The sequence below is a fragment of the Gallinula chloropus genome, assembly GCF_964237585.1.
Source record: "Gallinula chloropus genome assembly, chromosome: 2".
In the NCBI taxonomy this organism is placed as follows: Eukaryota; Metazoa; Chordata; class Aves; order Gruiformes; family Rallidae; genus Gallinula; species Gallinula chloropus.
In genome coordinates this window covers 9,316,965-9,336,197 of record NC_140086.1, presented here as the reverse complement: position 1 = coordinate 9,336,197, position 19,233 = coordinate 9,316,965, and the positions used below count along the sequence as shown (strand labels likewise).

Genomic DNA, 19,233 nt, shown 5'->3' with positions numbered 1-19,233 from the left:
AAATAGCCAGTCACACCTAATACTGAAGTGTTTCATATTTTCTTCCTGTAATGAGACTGGAGTGGAAAAAAAAATCTCTGATGACAGGAGTAGGGAAAGGCAGAGATATGGGCAAAAGGAAAACCATGTAATTGAGATAAAGGGGTGACAAGAATATATTCCCATTGGGAAAGGCTACCACACTCCTGGCAAAACATGAAGACACCATACATTGCAAAGTTACAAATTTATTTGTTTTGAAATAAATACAAATACTTCATTAAGAAACTTTTCTTTATAGACTTTACACAATAGCTTTATTCTTTCTGGAAATTGTCTTTTCTTCCCACAAACTGTTATGGATATTCTACACAAGAGCTGAAGTTAGTCAATATAAAGTAACCTAGGTGGTGTTCTTCTGAACAAGCAATCCCAAAGTATTAACATTTGCTATTTAACTGCTCGGCATTTTGAGCTTTCTTGTTTGTGTGAGGACTGTAATGCAGCAGGTATGTGCTGGAGCTTGGGAAATCCTGTCCCACTGCCTATGGAAGGACAAACTTAGGAACACCCAAGTGTGAGAAATCTGACTGTCAGAAAGCTATCAAGCCACTAGCATCAAAGGTAACCCAGGGTACCATGAAGCTACAAAAAGATGCACAACCAGTAGATCATTACATTTGTGCAGTCATTACACACTGTGTTTCACAGATAGAGCCTTGCTGCTCTGCCACATTGTGGAATACACACACTCCTCAGCACCAGTGAGATCTCATCTGTTTCAAATCTAGTAATTAGTGGCAGTTGAATGTACAGTATCTAATTACATGCCATGCCACAGTTATTCATCTCTCCTGACAAAGAACAGCTGGATCTGCCTTAGCTTACAGAATCCTGATTTTATCACAATTGTGCTGGACACAAAACCTTGAGCTGCAGAGATAAGAAGCTGTCTGAAGGAAAAACCAAGCTGCTCCTGCTTTGCTGGCATGTACGGCTAGCCCTACTTGTCACAGCTACACCAGCTTTTTCAGTATGGTAAAGCCCTTTGGCCCAAGAACCCAAAGAGGAAATGCTACCTTGCTTATTAATTTTAAATCCTTTCCTCATTTGGCTAAGCAGGTTTTAGGGTCTAGGAGTGGGGGGGAGAGGAAAAGACTGGAACTAAATCTCAAAGAAGTGAAATAAAAAAGCTTAAAGATTTAGTTTGTCTCAAAGTCACATTAAAAATCGCCTATTTTAGTATATTATTGTACATAGGAAAACAGGCTCAAATACTAATGAATTAGAAGGCCTATAAATGCACGATACATTAACTTCTCTATCATTTGAAGTCAAGCTATATACAAGGAATTCAACTCCAGCTTCAACATGAGGCCATAACACATTCGTTTCATTCCCTTCTTTAACAGCCATCCACAATAGTGATTATTTTTCCTCCCCCCTCTTTGAAACTCATCTCAAATTGTGCCAGTTTACTTCAAGCAAGTAACAGATAAAGGGGCATGTAACAGCTTTGATTTTTAAAGGAGGATATTAAGCAAGTCTGGTTTGACTCTGAAGTGTTTACAGCCACATCAGCTTTTGGCAAGTATCCTTTAGAATTTGGCATCCATTGAAGGAGGGCACAATAGCAGCAACTGTCTGAGTTACAAGAATAACGACAGAGCAAATGAGATGCTTCTTTTCTTTGGTCCCTGTCAGACCCTGGTGAACAGAGCTCATCCTACAGAATAGCTTGAGATTAATACCAGTTATGTTTTTGTGATACACAGGGGGCATCCATTACTTTTTTTCTCCACACCGTGACCAGTTTAAACCTCCCATGGCCACCTAACAGGACACTTCCATGGACTTGGGGCTTGATTGTTCAGCATTGCTTGCTGAGTTTGGCGTCAGCTCGATGCGTGTGTCTGTGTGGGAGCGGTTCCTGGCACCATCCCCAGTGTGGGATCGGCTCCTCGTTCCCTCCCCGGTGTGAGACCGGCTTCTCGTTCCTTCCCCGGTGTGAGACCGGCTCCTCTGTCCTTCCAAAGAGGTTACGCTGGAGCCAGAAGCGGTGCGGGACCTCATCAGCCTGGTCATGCTGGCAGAGGGGACTGGAAGAAGAGTCTTTTGTTAATGCCTTGCTTTGTGGGCTTGGAAGGAAGCCCTGCCTTCCTTCCTCTCCAGCCCTAACCACTCTTGGAGAAGCCTTCAGGGTCCCATGTGTACTTTCCACAGTAGCTCCCTGTGTCAAAGTACCACTGCTCCAGTCATACAGTTAAGGATCACAAATGACTGATTGGTGGCCAGGGCTGAGAGATTCATGACAGTTTACAGCTTGTCACTGCAGCTGCAGTAATCCAGAGGAAAAGGAAAGACCTCCTGATACTTTTGGATGCTTAACCCTTGCTGGGAGCCCAAGCCAGCAATGCACCTACACAAGAGCAGTCCTCAGAAGCACATGCAGGAAGGACAAACAGCTACAAACTGAAGAAGTCTCTGAACTAATGAGGTTTTAAATGTCACATGCAGCATATGAATCATCTCTTGTGATGCAACAAAGGGATGCTGATACAGATACCCACCTTAAAAATGTCAAAGTAAATCTGTCTAAAAACCTCTCTACCAAACACAATTTGGTCTGAAAACCCTTCACCCAGTCACACTACAGGTGTCTTTCCCTTGCACACCCAAACCCAACAGGGAAAAGATCATACATTTGGGATCTTAAGACTCTGTGCTTAGATGCCCAGCAAACTTTGCTAGCCAGATGAACCAATTCCATAAAACCAATACTTACTGTATCCCATTCCCTGAACAAAGTATTTGAAAGCTTCTGCAAGTTTGGCAGGCTGAAAGAGAAAGAGTATTATTGTATGGGATTCTCAGCAAGTTTGTTATATCACAACATTACAGAAACCACAAGTGCCTTAACCGAACAGAGATACCTTAAATATTCTCCAGGTTCTACTGAATGTCTCAAACTTGAGCAAATTCCACCATTCCCTTCCCTACCCTGTTCATTTTACCAAATGGACAAATCCATTTCAGAATGGCACTTCCAGAGAAGCAACTAGAGTGGTCTAAGCCTGGCCCAAGCTTCGCTCATGCAGTTACTGCAGCAGATGAGCAAAACTGGTCTCAAAATACACACCATGACTCACACAGTGTCAGTAATTCAGTGATTCCGAGTCAGCAGAGAACAAATCCAGCTAGTCAGAGCTGATTGTTATGTTTATAGGGCAAAAAACCCAGCAGGAATACACAAGCACACCGCGTGTGACTGAATCTTGCAGCGAGGCACTTGCTGTGTTCTCTGCTGCTGGCAGTGGCCAAATAAACCTCAATCTCCATTACTGACATTGCAAATATTGCCTGTATTTGTCATAATTTCATCTGAATCTGTTCAGGGAGAAGACTGTCAAAGAGGAACAGTGCAGATACTGTTCTGTACCTTTAAAAAAGCCTTCCCACCCACCCCAGAGGAGCACACACCACCCATGCAGGGGCTTCTCAGATGCAATAATTACAAATTCAGTTTTTCCCCCGGATAGTTTGGGAACATCACATTCAATTACCTAGAAATCCATTTAAAAAGCACCACATCCTAAACCTGATTTACAGGTCAGTTGTTTTAGTGAAGCAGCACTAGAGCATAGGTGAGTTTTAAACGTTCCCAGCCTGGTTTTAATAGCAGCCTTGGAATTTATGCCTAAATATATTTCAGCAACTCGTGCTCATTCTCAGACAAGCTGGGCCAGTGGATGCAAGAACATAGCGTTATTTCCTGCCTCCCACTTCCCTGATCTACACTATAAATAGTCCAAATAAAAATATGTTTAACACACTAGTACTGAAGCCTTAATCCATGTTAGCTTAGTAGACAGGCATATAAAATAATACCTCTGCTTTCCCACCTCAGACCTTTACTTGGTTAAGAATCAAATTAGTGGAAATAATATCCCCTCCCAGTCAGTTTTGCGCTTCATTGGTCTTTGAAGAAAAAAAAGAAAGCTCAGATGACCAACTGACATCATTACTCGTGAAATCATAACCATCCTTTTGGCTAACATTTGGGAACAGTGAGTACCCTACAGGAAAACACCCATTTGTTGCAGCCAGACATGCTGCAGAACAGGATTAGGAGGGTTTCAAACAGGCAAATCCTACCTGGGAAACCTGAGGGAGCCCACCACAGTCAGCCATCTGAAACAGGGATAAACACAGCCAGTTAGCACAACCCCAGAGGAACTCATTTATGGTCAGGATATATTGAAATCACCCTTTTAGCTCTCTGGTAGAAAAAAAGCACCCCACGTTTCCTTTTGTTGTGTGAGTAATGTAGGTGTAGATGAAGGCATCAAAGCAAGCAGGTAAACTTCTATAAAATCTAAAGAAAACCCCAAAGTGTCCTGACCCTCAGGCAAAGCATCAGCTGGAGCTACAAATAAGTGGGGTTTTTTGCTACGCAGTGATTACCATTTTCTTAGAAACTAGCCTATTAGTCCTGGTTACAAGTTCAGTTCTGAATTACAATAAGGTGACTCAGTACTGACCTGAATGACAAACAGGGGAGAGAGAACAAACACCTAAACCTCAGAGGTGAGAGGGAAAACCGATTTGCTGAGATTGCGGACAGCAAGCATCAGCCTGACTTGCCAAGGGAAGCAGGGAAAGCCAAATTAGAAAAGCTATCTTGAGTGCATGTAATATTATTGGAGCACTTCATTTTTCCTGCCACTCCACCCCTCAAAGACAACCCAACAAAAACAGTCTTGTTCCAAGAACACCACAGGCTGAAAACAGTTGAGTTGTAAATTACAGGAAACCCCAAATCCTATCTAGGATTAGTTCGCAGGAAAACAGGCCTGTAACAGAATCTGGCATCAGCTGTACCCCTGGACTGAACAAAGGCGCACCGCTGATAGAGGATCTGAGATAGCATCAGATTTTTTTCTTAGGGTGAGTTTGCCACATCCATGTGGTAGGTGAGCATAACTCCTCAGAGTTAAGAGTAAAAAGTGTTTAAAAAAAGAATCAGTTTGTTACAGTTTTCACCGACCAGTTCAATGAAGAGAGATGTGGTAACATGATGAAACTGCTAGGGATGCAGCAGCAGAATGATGAAACTTGCTTCACTGTTTGCATCCTATTGCACTCATTCTGCTTTACTTCATCAGTAACAAGCTGAAGAATGCAGCCGTATCCTGAATGCCAAGTATCAGCCAAATCCCTAGCATGATGTTTGGATGAGCATCTTACCAGCTTTAGAAAATCAGAGCTATTTCCAACAGTAAAATGTTCTGGACCATGTCCTCATAAAAGGCAGGGTGAGAAAACCACAGCTCATAGATCAGCTCCCTGTTCATCCAACACTACTGCTGATGGACAGGCAAGCACAGCAACAGAGCATGTTGGTTTGCACTTCCACACTGCTGATGGCTTTTTTCAAAGCTTCAAATACTTCGAGACCAGCTTTGCCCAGCTCTAGTAAAATTCATTATGAATATGTGAAATACTGAGTGTTTCAAGTCTCACCCCTAATGTTTTCAAGTAGAGGAGCTGAGAAATTCCCTGTTAACCTTGAACAAGACAACCCTACTCTCGCTTGTCCCCCTAAAATACTCTTATCTCTGAAGGAACTGCCTTTCCACATCAGAACTGGACTCTCAACGTGTTATGTTTACTGCAGCAGATTGCTCTGGTTCTGCTTTTATTAGTCAATCCATCTGACTTTAAATGAGGGGAATGTTTATTTAAAAAAACCCAGCTTCTGTTATTACCTTCAGAAGTGTGGTCCTTGTTGGGTCCAGCTTTGAGTTGCATTCAACCTGTATTAAAACAGCAGCATAAGGTATTAGATACAAAATTTTAATTACAACCTTCTAGATGAAAACAGATTAAATGGCTTGTTTTCTGGATTAATAAATACTAAATTGGGTATCTTAAGGCTCTGTACAAAAACTATATATACATATATACCCCTTTAACCCAGGTGGGGCAGTTCATATTTCATTCTTTTCCATGTACAAATCAACCTGTTAGTTGGGAAATCAAGCTTTTTTTTATCAGCTTCTGGGACTCCAGCAGCAACAAGTTTTGTTTATCTTGTGATTTGGGGTCATCTGGGAGCATCCCAAGTAGTGATCAGCCATATGGCCACAGGCCAGCAGACTGGGCATGCCTGTTAAGGCACAGCATTTGAAGTCACCCAGTCATCTGGAGTGAGTTATAGCGGTCAAAAAAGAAGCTCTTTGCTTCCATAGTGACCCAGGGCAGAGCTCCAACACCACAGAACAAGCGAAAATACCAGCAGCAGATTCCTCTCTAAAGGAAAATATTTGCGGTTCACTGGAACTGCTGTGGCGATTGTTCCTAGCGCAGCAGCTATGAAATAATGGTGCTCAGAGGGGACAAACAGCAAGGAATTAATGGCAGCTCTGCCGTGGCTGGAAAGGGGAAAGCCAGCTGGGCTGGATCGATAGCCCTGAGATTGCTGCGAGGAAGGAAGCTCTGCTGGCCCCGCACAGCTCCTTGGCTTGGCTGCCTGTTAGCACGATGGCGAAGGCGGTTGTATGTACTCACCACAGCATCCACCGCCGGGGAGCTGTCGCCAACCACGAGGAGGACAGGGCATCTGCAAGGAAGCACACAAGAGCATTACTATCTCTGATCTGGCCCAGCCTTACCCTAAGTTGCATTTTGTGTTGCTGGAAGGATGAGACAGTTAAATGTGCAAAAATGACTGGGTTTGTATTCCAGGAACCTGGAATACCCATCAAATCCATGGTATTAGCTGCAGATGTGCTGACATACTCTGGTACCTTGCCTGAGAACCTGTCTTTTTCCCCATCTCGTAGCTATCAGCCCAGTGCTCTTATTCCTTCTTTGAAAAGAAATTCAACATGGGCATCAGCATCAAAGTCTCACCCCCACCCACCCCCACGCTCCAAGTATTGGACCTGTCCACCCAATTTCAACCAGATTGGCAGAGGAGCATAACATCAAATTCTTCTGTGTACAAACACCAGTAGTTAAGCAGAAATGTACTTGAGAACTGTTTCACTGCACAAGTTTTCATAAGTGAAAAGTTATAGCAGAAGATTTGGCAGATGGATAAGGTACAAGTGACTCTTCCTGAATGGTTGTTGGTTGGTTCTTTTAAAGTTGCCTTTCTTTTGTTTCTTGGCTGCATGGGTATAGCTAGAGCACACTCAGACTTACAGTTTCTATTAACTGGGACATATTTCCAGGTGAAGCTAAGCACATCTGTGTCCCAAGTATTTACCCTGTAAGCCTAGAGGGCTTCCCTAGGAGGGGATGTTTTCCTAATGGCAGACCCTGACTTGAAGTAACCTCTTATGTTCTAGACAAAGTTAAAAGATCCTTTTCTAACACATAAATATATTGAGCTACAGCTCTGCAATGCACATGCAATGCAGCCCCTCATCACACCTCTTCAGCCACATCACAAAGAGGGGAACTAGTAGGAAATAAAACACTTACTGAAGAGTGACAACATTTATTCCAGGAACAGGGCGCTCAATCTCTAGGTCTCGCCGGCTAAAAAAAGTTGAGAGGAAAAAATGCAGTTGATACAATGAAGCTTTACCAGGTACATATTCTTCTAGTTTAGAGGAAGCACACACACAGATGTTAATTTTATACAAGTCTACAACTGATGAACCACCACTTTACCCTGAAGTATCAATGCCCCACTGTACCATCCATCTCCCTGCCGAGGCATAAATTCCTTCTCCCACAAGCAAACCACCTGAGATCCCTAAAGGCACTGTCCAGCAGAACTGTATAATAGGGGAACACAAGTGATTCCACCACACAAGTAATACCGAATCCAAGAGCTGCACAGCCTCCAAAGAAAGCTTCCAGTTAGAAATGTCCTTACCTGTTGTAAGAGTTGACAAAGAGATGAAGGTTGGTTTGATTCATATCATTAATAATATGCTGACGATAAGTATGGATCAGGTCATGGTTGCTGTGAATCTCTTCCTAGAGTGGAAACAGAATCATTCAGAAGAGGAGCTATTTTCTGAAAAGATGTGAAGACATGGCACAGAAGCCACAGACTAATATCTGCACAACAGGATGCACTTTTAAGAAAGGGACAACTTGTGTCACTCAGACTTCACATCTGACTGCAGTATCCCATTTTTTGCCTAAACTTCAGTATGTTGTCATGTCAAGATCTTAAAAGTGCAAAAGATGTAGTTGCAGGGCAGATGGTTAGACAAGCGCAAGGTTTTAAAACAAACAACAAAAGATTCAGGGTAAGAAGCTGAATAAATGTTTCCAGGGTAAAGCAGATGTTGAAAGCTTATGAACATATGTAGTGTGGTACCCCATTTCACAATAGTAAATAGCTAAGCTTCAAGGACTTCAATCACCAGCTTTTTCAAACAGTTTTTAAAGTATTTATAGATTAGTTCCTTGTTCTGCTGGAACACAGTTCTCTGTTGCATTTACTAACAGCCTCAGAAAACAAAATCTCATTTTCCATTAAAGCAGGCTTGCACTGAAGAGCACAGTTAGTACTAATAACCAGCTTTCAAAGAGTTACAAATACGTTATGGTATAAAAACCTGGGGTAATTCTGCTCAGGACATGAGCACACACAACACTTATACTCATGTTTAGGTGTTGGGTCATCTAAACAGGGAGCTGTGCCTACTAGAGCTGTCAAGACTGAGGTGCACTTGAGTTGTCAGGGCACAGCCCTGGCAGCAAGATACTGGCAACACAAGTATGAATCTTATCTCCCAATTTAACTAAGTACTTCATTGTTTAAGCAAGGGCTTCTTCCCTCCTCCCAACCCCAGAAGATAAACAGAGATGACTGAACACATCAGAAGAATCTTTCAACATCCTTACCTTTCCAAAAAGATGTGAAATGACCATGTCTGGTAAAGCGTTTGTCCAACCTGAAATCTGAACAGCAAGATTATTTAAGTATCTGATATAAGTAGAGTCCTTGAACAACTGAAACCTTTCAACTACCCATAAGTAGAACAAGGGATGCTTCTCTGCTGTCCTTACACGTACAATATCCTGGATTGGTATTTACGTGCACACACAATTCAACTGTAACACCATTAGGTGTCATTTGAGTTGTTCATAAAATGTCTTTAGTAACAGTTATATAGGGAATCCACTACTGGTGGCATAGGTATACATGGAATCACTCCCTGCTACACTGCTGACAGTACATTGAAGCTGGTACCTAAAGCTCGTATCCCAGAGGCACAGATACAGAGTAATTTAGGTAGTGAGACATCAGGCAAGAGAAACAAAGTAGATCAGATTGTATATCTTAATATCAAGGAGTTACTAAATATACTTCCAAATCAAACTTAACAGAACAAGCTGGTATGCAAAATTATTTTAAACTAAGCCTTGAAAGAATGTTACATCCCAGCTCTGGGAAGTTTCTCTAAGTATCACAAAGCTGTCATTACATACAATATCATCCTCAACACGTACAATGGGTTGATTCTGTGTAGTTTAGTGATGATGCATAATTTTGGTACTTCTCAGAACGTTTATAACAGCTGCCATTCATTTAAACATGACCCCTTAATGATAGAAGTTGCCTCCCAACAGTGTACCCTGAAAAATGTTTTAACAGGTTAAATCTGAGCGGCATGTAATCCAGCATTTCTACTTAAAGTATACTGGTTCCAGGAAGAATTTCATAAACCAGTTCCCAGTGCCCCTTTTCCCACACTGCAATCTTTCTTGCCACTACAAAATACAGTTAACAGAAGCTTCTTTGTGTGAACATTTTAAAGTTAAAAGTCTGGTTGCAGGGACAATCTGTCTGCAGTTACTGTAGCTAACGTACTTTCGAGTCCTTTTGGCATTCAAGACTCAGCTAGATGATTGAAACCTGGAAGATGTTCTGAACATTTTTCTGTGCTCTAGTCGCATTTTGGACTGTGCTGGAAAACGAAGCCATGGACAAAGAGAACTGAATGTTACACTACACTTGAAGTTAACTCAAAAGAAAGGGCTTTCCAGAACTGCCCCTGTGTCTAGGTTAAACCAGGTTCTCCCAGCAGTGACCACCTCTTCAGAACTCTCCATACCCAGAAGCTCCATTCATACCCTAATTCCTTCAAGTACTTTTTATCACTAGCCCTGTGGGAGTTGTTTGCAAACGGAAGAATGAAACCCAAAGGAATTAGTCTGGGATATTTCATGCCTGCAGCCATGCCCTGACACACACAAGCATGCCCAGCTCCTTGTGCTTGACCGGCTCTCAGCAGGGTTTATTTTTCTAACTTAAGTGTTTACCTTAGTCGCTGCCCAGTCCATCCAGCCTTCAGCACAAGGGTTTACATTAATGAGAACTAATCCCTCCACCATCTCTGCATGGTTTAACTGCAAAACAAAAGGTTGAAGATTCATCCCATATCCTTAGCATAAAATTTAAATTAACAAGTTATCTCCTGGGGAGGAAAGCAGTAGGTCTAGTTTTATCTTGCACCAAACAAGAGAGGCATATATATATATAGAAGAAAATTTTCATTAAAGCAATTCGACCAAGCAGCTGGAGAACATTAAGATTCAACTTCTCCACCCTCAGTTTAAATAGAGAACTCCCATTAAAAAAACCTTCTGCAAATTAACTGGGTAGAGCCCAGGCCTTAAAATGGAAAATCCAGGTCTTCTGGATTAGCTATCCCGCAGCTTGTGGTATTTCACTGAAAAGCCTAAGTGCTTTAATGGGCACAGCAGAGCAGGAATTCTCTGCACATGCTACAGGCGTGACAACACAGTGGGGAAATCAGGTTCAAGGCTTTGGGGAGGCTCCACAAAAACTTACAGCAAATCTGGTTAAGATGTAGGCACCGGCTCCAGTTCCCATTCCTATAACGGTCTTCAGCCTGCACGGCGATGAAACAGAAGAGACAAATGAGTAAGGCAGCGCCGAAAATAAACAAACCCACATCAGCAGCCTTCCTCTTTCACACGCCAGCGTGTATTTACAGAAGGGTGGGTGGCAGCTCAGGCCAACTGTGGACCCTCAGCCATGCCACCAGCCCCAGTAAGAGCTCGACCCAGCACCTGGTTTGGTTTTGGCAGATTTGTAAGACTCTGGTCCTCATGCATTGCAGCAAAGATGCAATTCTCACTTATCTTTTAAGTAAATACACTGAGCAACTGTAGCCCTGTTCTGATCCTGGAAGGAAATAGTCTCTGCCAGAAAAGCTTCAAGATACAGTCTTGAAACCTGCAGCAAAAATACAAAGCTCCCCCCTTCCCCAGGCTCCCCCCACCCTCCCCAGTACAGCTATCCAACTGGGACGCTGATTTCTCTCTAACAGGGGGCTGGCAGGGAAACCTCTCATTCTATCCAGACACTGAGGTGATTAAGCTTAAACTTCATAAGCAAACAGGGAAGAGAAACTAAATATTTGTATTAACTGAAATTGGGTTTAAAGCATTGCCTTCAAGGTCTCAGAATACATGGAAGCGAAGACAAGACAAAGCCACTCAGAAAAGCAGGTTATAAAATGCTTGTAGGAAAATGCCTGTGGATAATTTTTATTCTCATTAGCAATACATAATCAAGAATTTGTAAGTATACTCCAGTTTAACTGATACAGAGGAAAAGGATCTGGGGGTGTTGGTTGACACCTTCCTGAACATGAGCCAGCAGTGTGCCCAGGTGGCCAAGACAGCCAATGGTAGCCTGGCTTGTATCAGGAATAACATGGCCAGCAGGACAAAGGGGGTGATCACCTGCCTGTACTTAGCTCTGGTGAGGCCACACCTGGAATACTTTGTTCAGTTTTGGACCCCTCACTACAAGACAGACATCGAGGCCCTGGAGCATGTCCAGAGAAGGGCAACAGAGCTGGTGAAGGGTCTGGAACACAAGTCTTATTGCTCTCTACAACTGCTTGAAAGGAGGTTCTGGTGATCTGGGGGTCAGCCTCTTCTTGCAAATAACTAGTGACAGGACAAGAGGGAATGGCTGCACATTGCTGCAGTGGAGGTTCAGGTTAGAAATTAGAAGTTTCTTCCCAGAAAGAGTGGTTGGGCATTAGAAGGCATTGCCCAGGGAGGTGGAGGAGTAACCATCCCTCAGGGTGTTCAAGGAAAGTTTTGATGAAGTATTTAGGGACATGGTTTAGTTTGTGGTATAGGTGGTGGTGGGGCAGTTGGACTAGATGATCTTGTAAGTCTTTTCCAACCTTAGTGATTCTGTGATTTTCAAGGTACTGACATTATGTTAGTATTTGTTTCAGTGCAAGAGCAGGATTGGCAACCCTGCACCTTACATTAGGTATTTCAAAAACCCCATATCTCTGAAGACAGTAAACTGGTGCAAGGTACTGTAACAGCTGAACAATGTCTAAACTGGGGTGCTAGTCTGAGACTAAAATCCCCACCAGCAGCCCAGCCTGCCTGTTTGCCAAGGCTTCCAAGCTCTGACCATCCAGGTTTTCCCTGCTTGGCTTGACAACCCCTCAAAGTGCCTACTCACACTCTTTGTGTACCAGGAGCACCAACTCCACAGACTGTCTGCCTTTCTCAACTACAGCTCCTGCTAAAGCTAAGCTTTAAGGGAGGATACACACCCCTAAACTTGTGCCAGGCAGACAACAGGGTAACACTGCCACTAGGTCCTTCAACATCAGCCACCTGGCATCTCTACTTGGTAGTAGAAGAGGCTTAAGGAGATCAGACTGACCCCATAAGACACTCCAGCCCCAGAAAAAACCCAGTGTCTTCAGATGGCACAACTTGTAGGGGTGGCGTTTGTTTTTTTGATAGCCACACAGGAAAACGTGGGCTGTTGCAGTGGGAAGAACAGAGTGTCTGTGCTCTGCCCCTGTGAGGGCAATGCATAGAAAGTACTGGAGGAAGACCCTAAATTAAGCACAAGGGATTTCACTCAAAGTTGCTTCCTGTTTAAAAATAAACCGACATTTCCAAAAAAAAAAAAAGGCCAAAAAATAGCCTCTTTCAGAAACAAAGGCAAAAGTGATCCATATGAAACTGAAGATTAAAAGCCAGCCACAACTGGCAAACAAAATGCCTAATAGCCAGATAGAGAAGCTTCAGGAGTGTAATTACATAGGCAAATATCTGCTCTTCCCTGCTCTTCTGGTATGCTATGTAGAGAAGATTGAAGAAAATAAGTAAGTAATCCTGTACTCACCCAAACTGTTTCAGGATTCCAGGAAGCATTTCGGCCAGCTGATCCATGGAGGGATATACATACCTGCAACAAATGTGTTTGTGGAGTTACTACACCACTTTCAGTAGTAGGTTGGTGCATTTAGAGACACAGTGGTCACTGCAGATTTAATATCAAGTGTGCTCATTACGAGAGCATTGACAGTATGAGCTTAATTTAAATCAGGAGCAAGAACAACTACATAATTTAGCTGAAATGTGAGCATAAACTATATGGCACTACATCAGTTACAGAGGTCTTGTCCAGCTGAGAGCAAAATACACCATAATGAAGCTCTTCCAAGAAAAGTCAACACAAAACTTATGAAGAAGTTTGAACTTGAACTTCCAGCCACATTCACCACATTTGTACTTCTGGTCCACCACAAAACAGTTTCCCCATCACAGAATCATAGGGGTTGGAAGGAACCTCAAGAGATCGAGTCCAATGTTGCAGAACAACAGAGTTCAGCAGTAAGATTGAGGCCTTTGGCAAACAATTTCCATGCTTTTCTGACAAATTACTAGGGGATAAATGAGGACAGCTTGCTACTAAATACAGCAAATGAGGATAGCTTGCTATTAATATTGATGGAGAAAAACACATAGCTTCCAAGTTGTGAAGCTGCTGAGGAAGTTCAATAAAAATGGCTGTCAGTTAATGCTCCTGGTATTCTGCAGAGCAGAACCAAAATTTTGAGGGAAGGAAATTGAGCAAAATCTCAACTGAGCAGCACATTGAAAAAAATTCCACCCAAATTTACTGGAGGACATCTGTCTAGAATGTATCCAAATCTCTGCTTCCCATTAGAACTACATCCGACGATTCCCTAGTTTAGTCTCCAAAATAAACCCAAACAAGAAGCAAACTGTACAAAATTAATATTTCAAGTTTGTTTTCTTAGGTTGTCTTGTCAAGGAAACTAAACCTTGTCATTCCAAAAGCTAATTTCACTGCAACAGCTAGGACTTAATTTGAGTGTACTGCTCTCAGCTGGAAGAAATCATTCAGCTTCCTATGCTGTCGTCATGATGTTAAGCACTGGTCTTTCCTAGCATAGACCACAATATCTGACCTATGCAGCTGACAGGTTAAAAGGCTAATAATTGTTCAGGACATAAGGGTTAAGACACTTAAGAGTTCATGAGTCAAACAAATACAGAGGAATGACTGAAATAGCTTTGTAGGCTGCTCTGGTAGACAACTGGGCCATTGCAGTTAACACTAGCTGAGAACCTGGCCCATCGTGACCTCCCCAGCATCAGACCAGCTTAAAAATAAAGAAGGGAAATAGAGTGGCTCATGCAATAGGAGTACATATAAGCTCCTTAGTTCTTATGGAACAACTGTTCCTTGCATTGTACCCTCCTCTCAGCATGTTGGCTTCTCCCTTGTGCAACCAAGCTGATTCCTATCCAAGCGTCATCTTAAGTCAAACCTGTCTCATTTGAGATAAACAGGACAAGCATTTTGGCAAAGACAGTGTTCATGGCACCTAAAGTTTCCAAGAATTACAGTATCATACATGATACAGTCAGGAGTATGCATCTAGCTGATATTATATGGGGGTCCATCACTGTTACAGAAAACTGATTTTCCTGGTAGGTTACTAAGTCTATTTACTAACATCTACTACTCTGCAACTTCATAAAAACCCATGGATTTAGGAATATGTAGTCTCTAATGCCTATCTTATTTATAGTAACCATTTAATTTTGTATTTGTACTCAGGATTTGCCAACATGGTAACTTGATATTTACACTGACAGATGCTTACATCTGTCAAGGAACTGCTTTACAAGCAGCCTAGTTTAGTTATAAGAGATAAACCACAAAATTACAGTCCCAAAACCCACCAAGAACTGGCACAAGACAACAGAGCTCCCAGAACTTCAGTAACTTACAAACAGAATGTCAGGATTTCAGTTCAGAAGCCAACTATGATGTTTCCTGCAAGTTTTTTTTTAAAAATTAAACCACAGAGCAAGACTCTTGTTTCAGACAGAGGATAACACAAAGCATGGGCTGTTTCCCTGGCAGCTCACCCAGTTTGGAAAGATGGTGCTCCATCCTGCTGACCAGGTGCATCCACATGGCAGACTGCAAAGTGCTGTGTGATTTCCTGCATATCCTCAAAGTTGAAGAGAGGATTGAAGCAAGTTTTATCTTGACAAGGAGAAGAAAATCCAAAATAATTATGCTGACAGGGAATAGTAAGTTTCCATCTATACTAAAATAAGTTATTAACCTGTCTTGCAGGTTAATGAAAAGTTGGTTCAATCGGGTGAGATATGTCCTAGCCTGGAAAAGTGGCAGTCCTTTATTTCTAAGGAGGAAAGACCAGTAAAACCCTGCTAAAAAGCAGCCTGTGCTGACTTGCTTTAACTCCTCAAATGAAAAAGCCTGAGCAGCTCCTTCCTTGTGGCCAAATAAGATTTATCCATGTTATGTTGGTACCTGATAGAACTATTTGCCTGGTACACCAAAAATCTAAAAAACATTCTCTATGCAAAGTCAAAAAGAGAAACACAATAAAATGCAGTCAAGAGTGTGCATCCCCAGCTTAGATTAAATTACACATTTACTTGTCCAGCCATTTTTCTTTGGATTGTGCCAAAACAGATGGAGGGAAAAAGTAGCCAAGGCTGAGATCGTAACTTGTGCTTCTGCCCAAATATTACAAGATAAACATTACACGATCAGCTGCTGAAGGCAGCTGAAGACAAAGGCATCCTTCTGCGATGCTCAGTGCTGTAGGCTCCCAACTTTGAGGTGATTTGACTTCTGATTTTTGAGCAATATTGATGTGGGGAGCAGGTTAGCATATTTTCCTCTTGGAGTGGAAAGCATTGATTCTATAGCAGCATCATCAAGATGCCCAGAAAACAGTTCAATACTACTTGTTTCTGAATGTCCACAAACTTACAACATACAAAAAAAAATCATTTCAGAACACAAAGTGGTTTTAGCTAAAATCAGCTTTAGGAGAATAGGCAAGTTTGGGAAGAGGTTCCTCCCCTTTCAAAGGGAGAGAATGTCAATTCACCGTAACGATAGATTTTGTAACTCTAGAGAGAAAAGTCTGAAAGATGGGACCCAACTTAAGCTCTGCCCTGATCTATGGAAAATCCAAAATAAAGTGAGGCAGTTCCACAAAAAAACAGGCAAGAAAACAGAATTTTTTCTTATGAGTAACATCTGCCCCCCAGCAAGAGCCAGACTTTAAAGATCTGCAGGTGTTTTAAAATGTAAATATTGATTAAGAAACGGAAACTTGTGTGAAACACGCAGTACTGGATATTAGGTCACCCTCAGCCATCCCTGCAGGTGTTTTTACAGTGTTTCCACACGGTCACTGTGAGGTACTTTTGCTTCTTTACACAAAATATTCCATGAGATAAAAGTAATCTGCTAAGTAAAGTTCTTGTAAGAGAGGAACAAGTACCATCTAACAGATCACAGTACGCATAAATGAGCAAGGACCTGGCAAGGGTTTTCTACCTATCACTACTTCCACACCTTTGATTACAGCAGTGGCATTAAGAAACCAGTCAATACCTGTACTTTTAAATAAAGTCTACTTACGATTCAGCCCGATGTCATGGTAGGTGAGGATAGCTGGCCTGTTCCCTCTGGGAGTCCCACACATGGTGACATGGACCGAGCCATGCACAGTCTCCACATCTTGCTCCTGGAAAAAAATGGGAGGGATCTATTAGCTGCTTGTCCACCCACTGCAGCAGACCTCTGTGTGACCACCAGCACATCCTGCTCCATCCAGGGTCTGCCCACAGCCCTGGGGTCTCTGCATTGCCTGTGTCACACCCAGATCTTCCCCAGGGTGGGGGCTCTCTGCTGAGAGTTTACATTCAGCTGTTATCTACTCTAGTCCACAGACAGCTATAGAAGCAGTTAAGCTGCTAGCTCTAACCAGCTGCTACAGGAACAGCTAAATAGTTTTTAACCTCATTAAAAGGCAGCATAAGGAAAATAAGCAGTTGTGTACAACACCACCTAAAACAACAACAGCTTACAGCTATGACTGGTGGCACTCGCAAAAGTGCAAATTGCTCTTTCCTTCTAGGAAAAGGACTTGAATTCAGCAAACTACTATTCCCTAAAGGAAGCAGCATTAAGTAGTCTGCATTCACCGTAAGGACTTACTCAACTGTGGGGCCTTGTGATGATAGTAACCTTCCCCAAAAACCATGCCAGCCACACGCATTCACTTTATGGCTTGCTGCATGTAAACCAGTACATACACCCAACTGTCAAACATCCCCTACAGAAGCACACCCACAGCGTTGCTGGGTCATATCAGGGAAACAGCATTAATAAGCATACTGCTATTATTTAACATACCAGAAGCTCATGCTATTTTGTGATCTTAAAGCTTTATTATCAAATCAAAGACTACCCAAGTACAGTCTTTTATGTCAAAGTTAGATGTGATTTGGGTCGTACCAATATCCACAACACATAGAAAAGTTTTTTCCTCCTTTTGCACTTGAACTTCAGATCAGCATAAACGATTTGCGGTTGTATAAAAAGGAAAAGAACAAACCAGCAGCTATTTATGATACTTATTGACAGTCCTGTTAACACTCACACAATGATCAAGACAGTATATGGTTAGTGGCCGGTCTTAGCATTTCACCAGAATATTTACTGTACATACACATGTCACTCAGAACAGCATACTGTCTGCTGCCCCTGGGATTGCCTGGCTTGCTCTATGCAGTAATGCCCAGAGGCAAAGTCCAAGTTAAATTCAAACCCTTTAAGACTTACATCGTAGACATCAGGAGCATACAGCCTGCTGCAAAAACCTTTGTACTGCCAAACCCAAAAGCTCTTCAGAGTTCTCAAGGAGTAATTTGATCTAAATCTCAGCTCCTTAATTTGATACACAAAACACCCCACACATTCTGGTGGAAATAAGGATGCCAGGTAATACCATTCTGTATCTCACCTATTTTCCTAACAGGTATGCTTTTACATCAGCTTTAAGTTACAATTACAGCAATGAATCAAGATCAGACACACACACTCATACACTGGGCAATCTGAGTATCAACTGCATTCCATCAAAACACTAATATATGGCTTTTATATCTCCCTAGAGATTCCATTCTCTGCATACTCACTGCATTATTCAGCAGGTAAGCTGTATCTTCCACATCCAACACCATCTTTAGGCAGAACAGGATGATAAATCCAGCAAGCCAGAGGACAGTAGCTGGTTTCTACTTTATCCAAGTAGGAAACTGGGTTATATAGACGAGCTACTATCCTGCATAGGCTTATGACTCCCATAATGCCCAGCTAGAAAAACCAAAACAGACTAATTCATGAGGACGTCATCCTTAAATAGGATTTGAGTCAGGTTTGACCAGGAGATGTACTTATTCAACAGAGCTCAGACATCAAAGATGAACTAAGTCTGTCACACAATGTACAAAGTGCCAAATTTCAAAACTGGGAATTAGCAGTCTTTCCTGTTCCTGTTCCCATCAAGTTTTGATAAGTTTATCTTCATTTCAGGCATTCTCTCAAATCCTAGAACACCCCAAACTTAATTTAAAATAAGATGAGAAGCAAGTTCTTTCCAGATGTCAGGGCTAAAATTTCCATTGACAACATAGTTTTAATCAGAATATTCTCAACAATGAGTTTAAACGTCTGAAATCTAGTATTTTCCAAGTAGGCAACATTTTATCCAAAGTATTCCTACATCACTTATACTAATGTTACTGTATGTTTCATTTTTGGCAGAAAATAGGGTATTTTATGGAATATATATTCATTATATAATACATCAGATATTTTCAGTAGGAATGGATAGCGATTAATAATAATAGCAATAATTAATAACTATTAAAACTACTCATAATAACTATTAATATTTTCCACATTCTACCTTCCTTCAGTACTTAAATTTTGACACAAACCAATAGTTTGGCAGCCTTAACACCAGTAATGAGTTTAAGCTATATTGTTTAACACAACTCCTGCTGAGTGTGGAACACAAATTATTTCCTCTTCACTTAGACTAATAGGCA

The 19,233-nt window shown here is 41.9% G+C and overlaps 1 protein-coding gene across 1 annotated transcript in view; it reads right to left on the bottom strand.

Moving 5' to 3' along the window:
* Window positions 1-207: 207 nt before the first annotated feature.
* NDRG1 (N-myc downstream regulated 1) overlaps window positions 208-19,233 on the bottom strand; it is a 40,001-nt gene continuing 20,975 nt past the window's right edge. The window contains exons 4-16 of the mRNA XM_084280149.1: window positions 16,757-16,862; window positions 15,217-15,337; window positions 13,154-13,216; window positions 10,808-10,868; window positions 10,276-10,362; window positions 8,854-8,910; window positions 7,871-7,974; window positions 7,471-7,527; window positions 6,550-6,601; window positions 5,748-5,795; window positions 4,135-4,170; window positions 2,765-2,816; window positions 208-2,078 (exon numbers count right to left, since the gene is read on the bottom strand). Of these exons, the coding sequence (XP_084136275.1) occupies window positions 1,813-2,078; window positions 2,765-2,816; window positions 4,135-4,170; window positions 5,748-5,795; window positions 6,550-6,601; window positions 7,471-7,527; window positions 7,871-7,974; window positions 8,854-8,910; window positions 10,276-10,362; window positions 10,808-10,868; window positions 13,154-13,216; window positions 15,217-15,337; window positions 16,757-16,862 (1,110 nt within the window). The 3' untranslated portion in view covers window positions 208-1,812. The remainder of the gene's footprint in view (window positions 2,079-2,764; window positions 2,817-4,134; window positions 4,171-5,747; window positions 5,796-6,549; window positions 6,602-7,470; window positions 7,528-7,870; window positions 7,975-8,853; window positions 8,911-10,275; window positions 10,363-10,807; window positions 10,869-13,153; window positions 13,217-15,216; window positions 15,338-16,756; window positions 16,863-19,233) is intronic.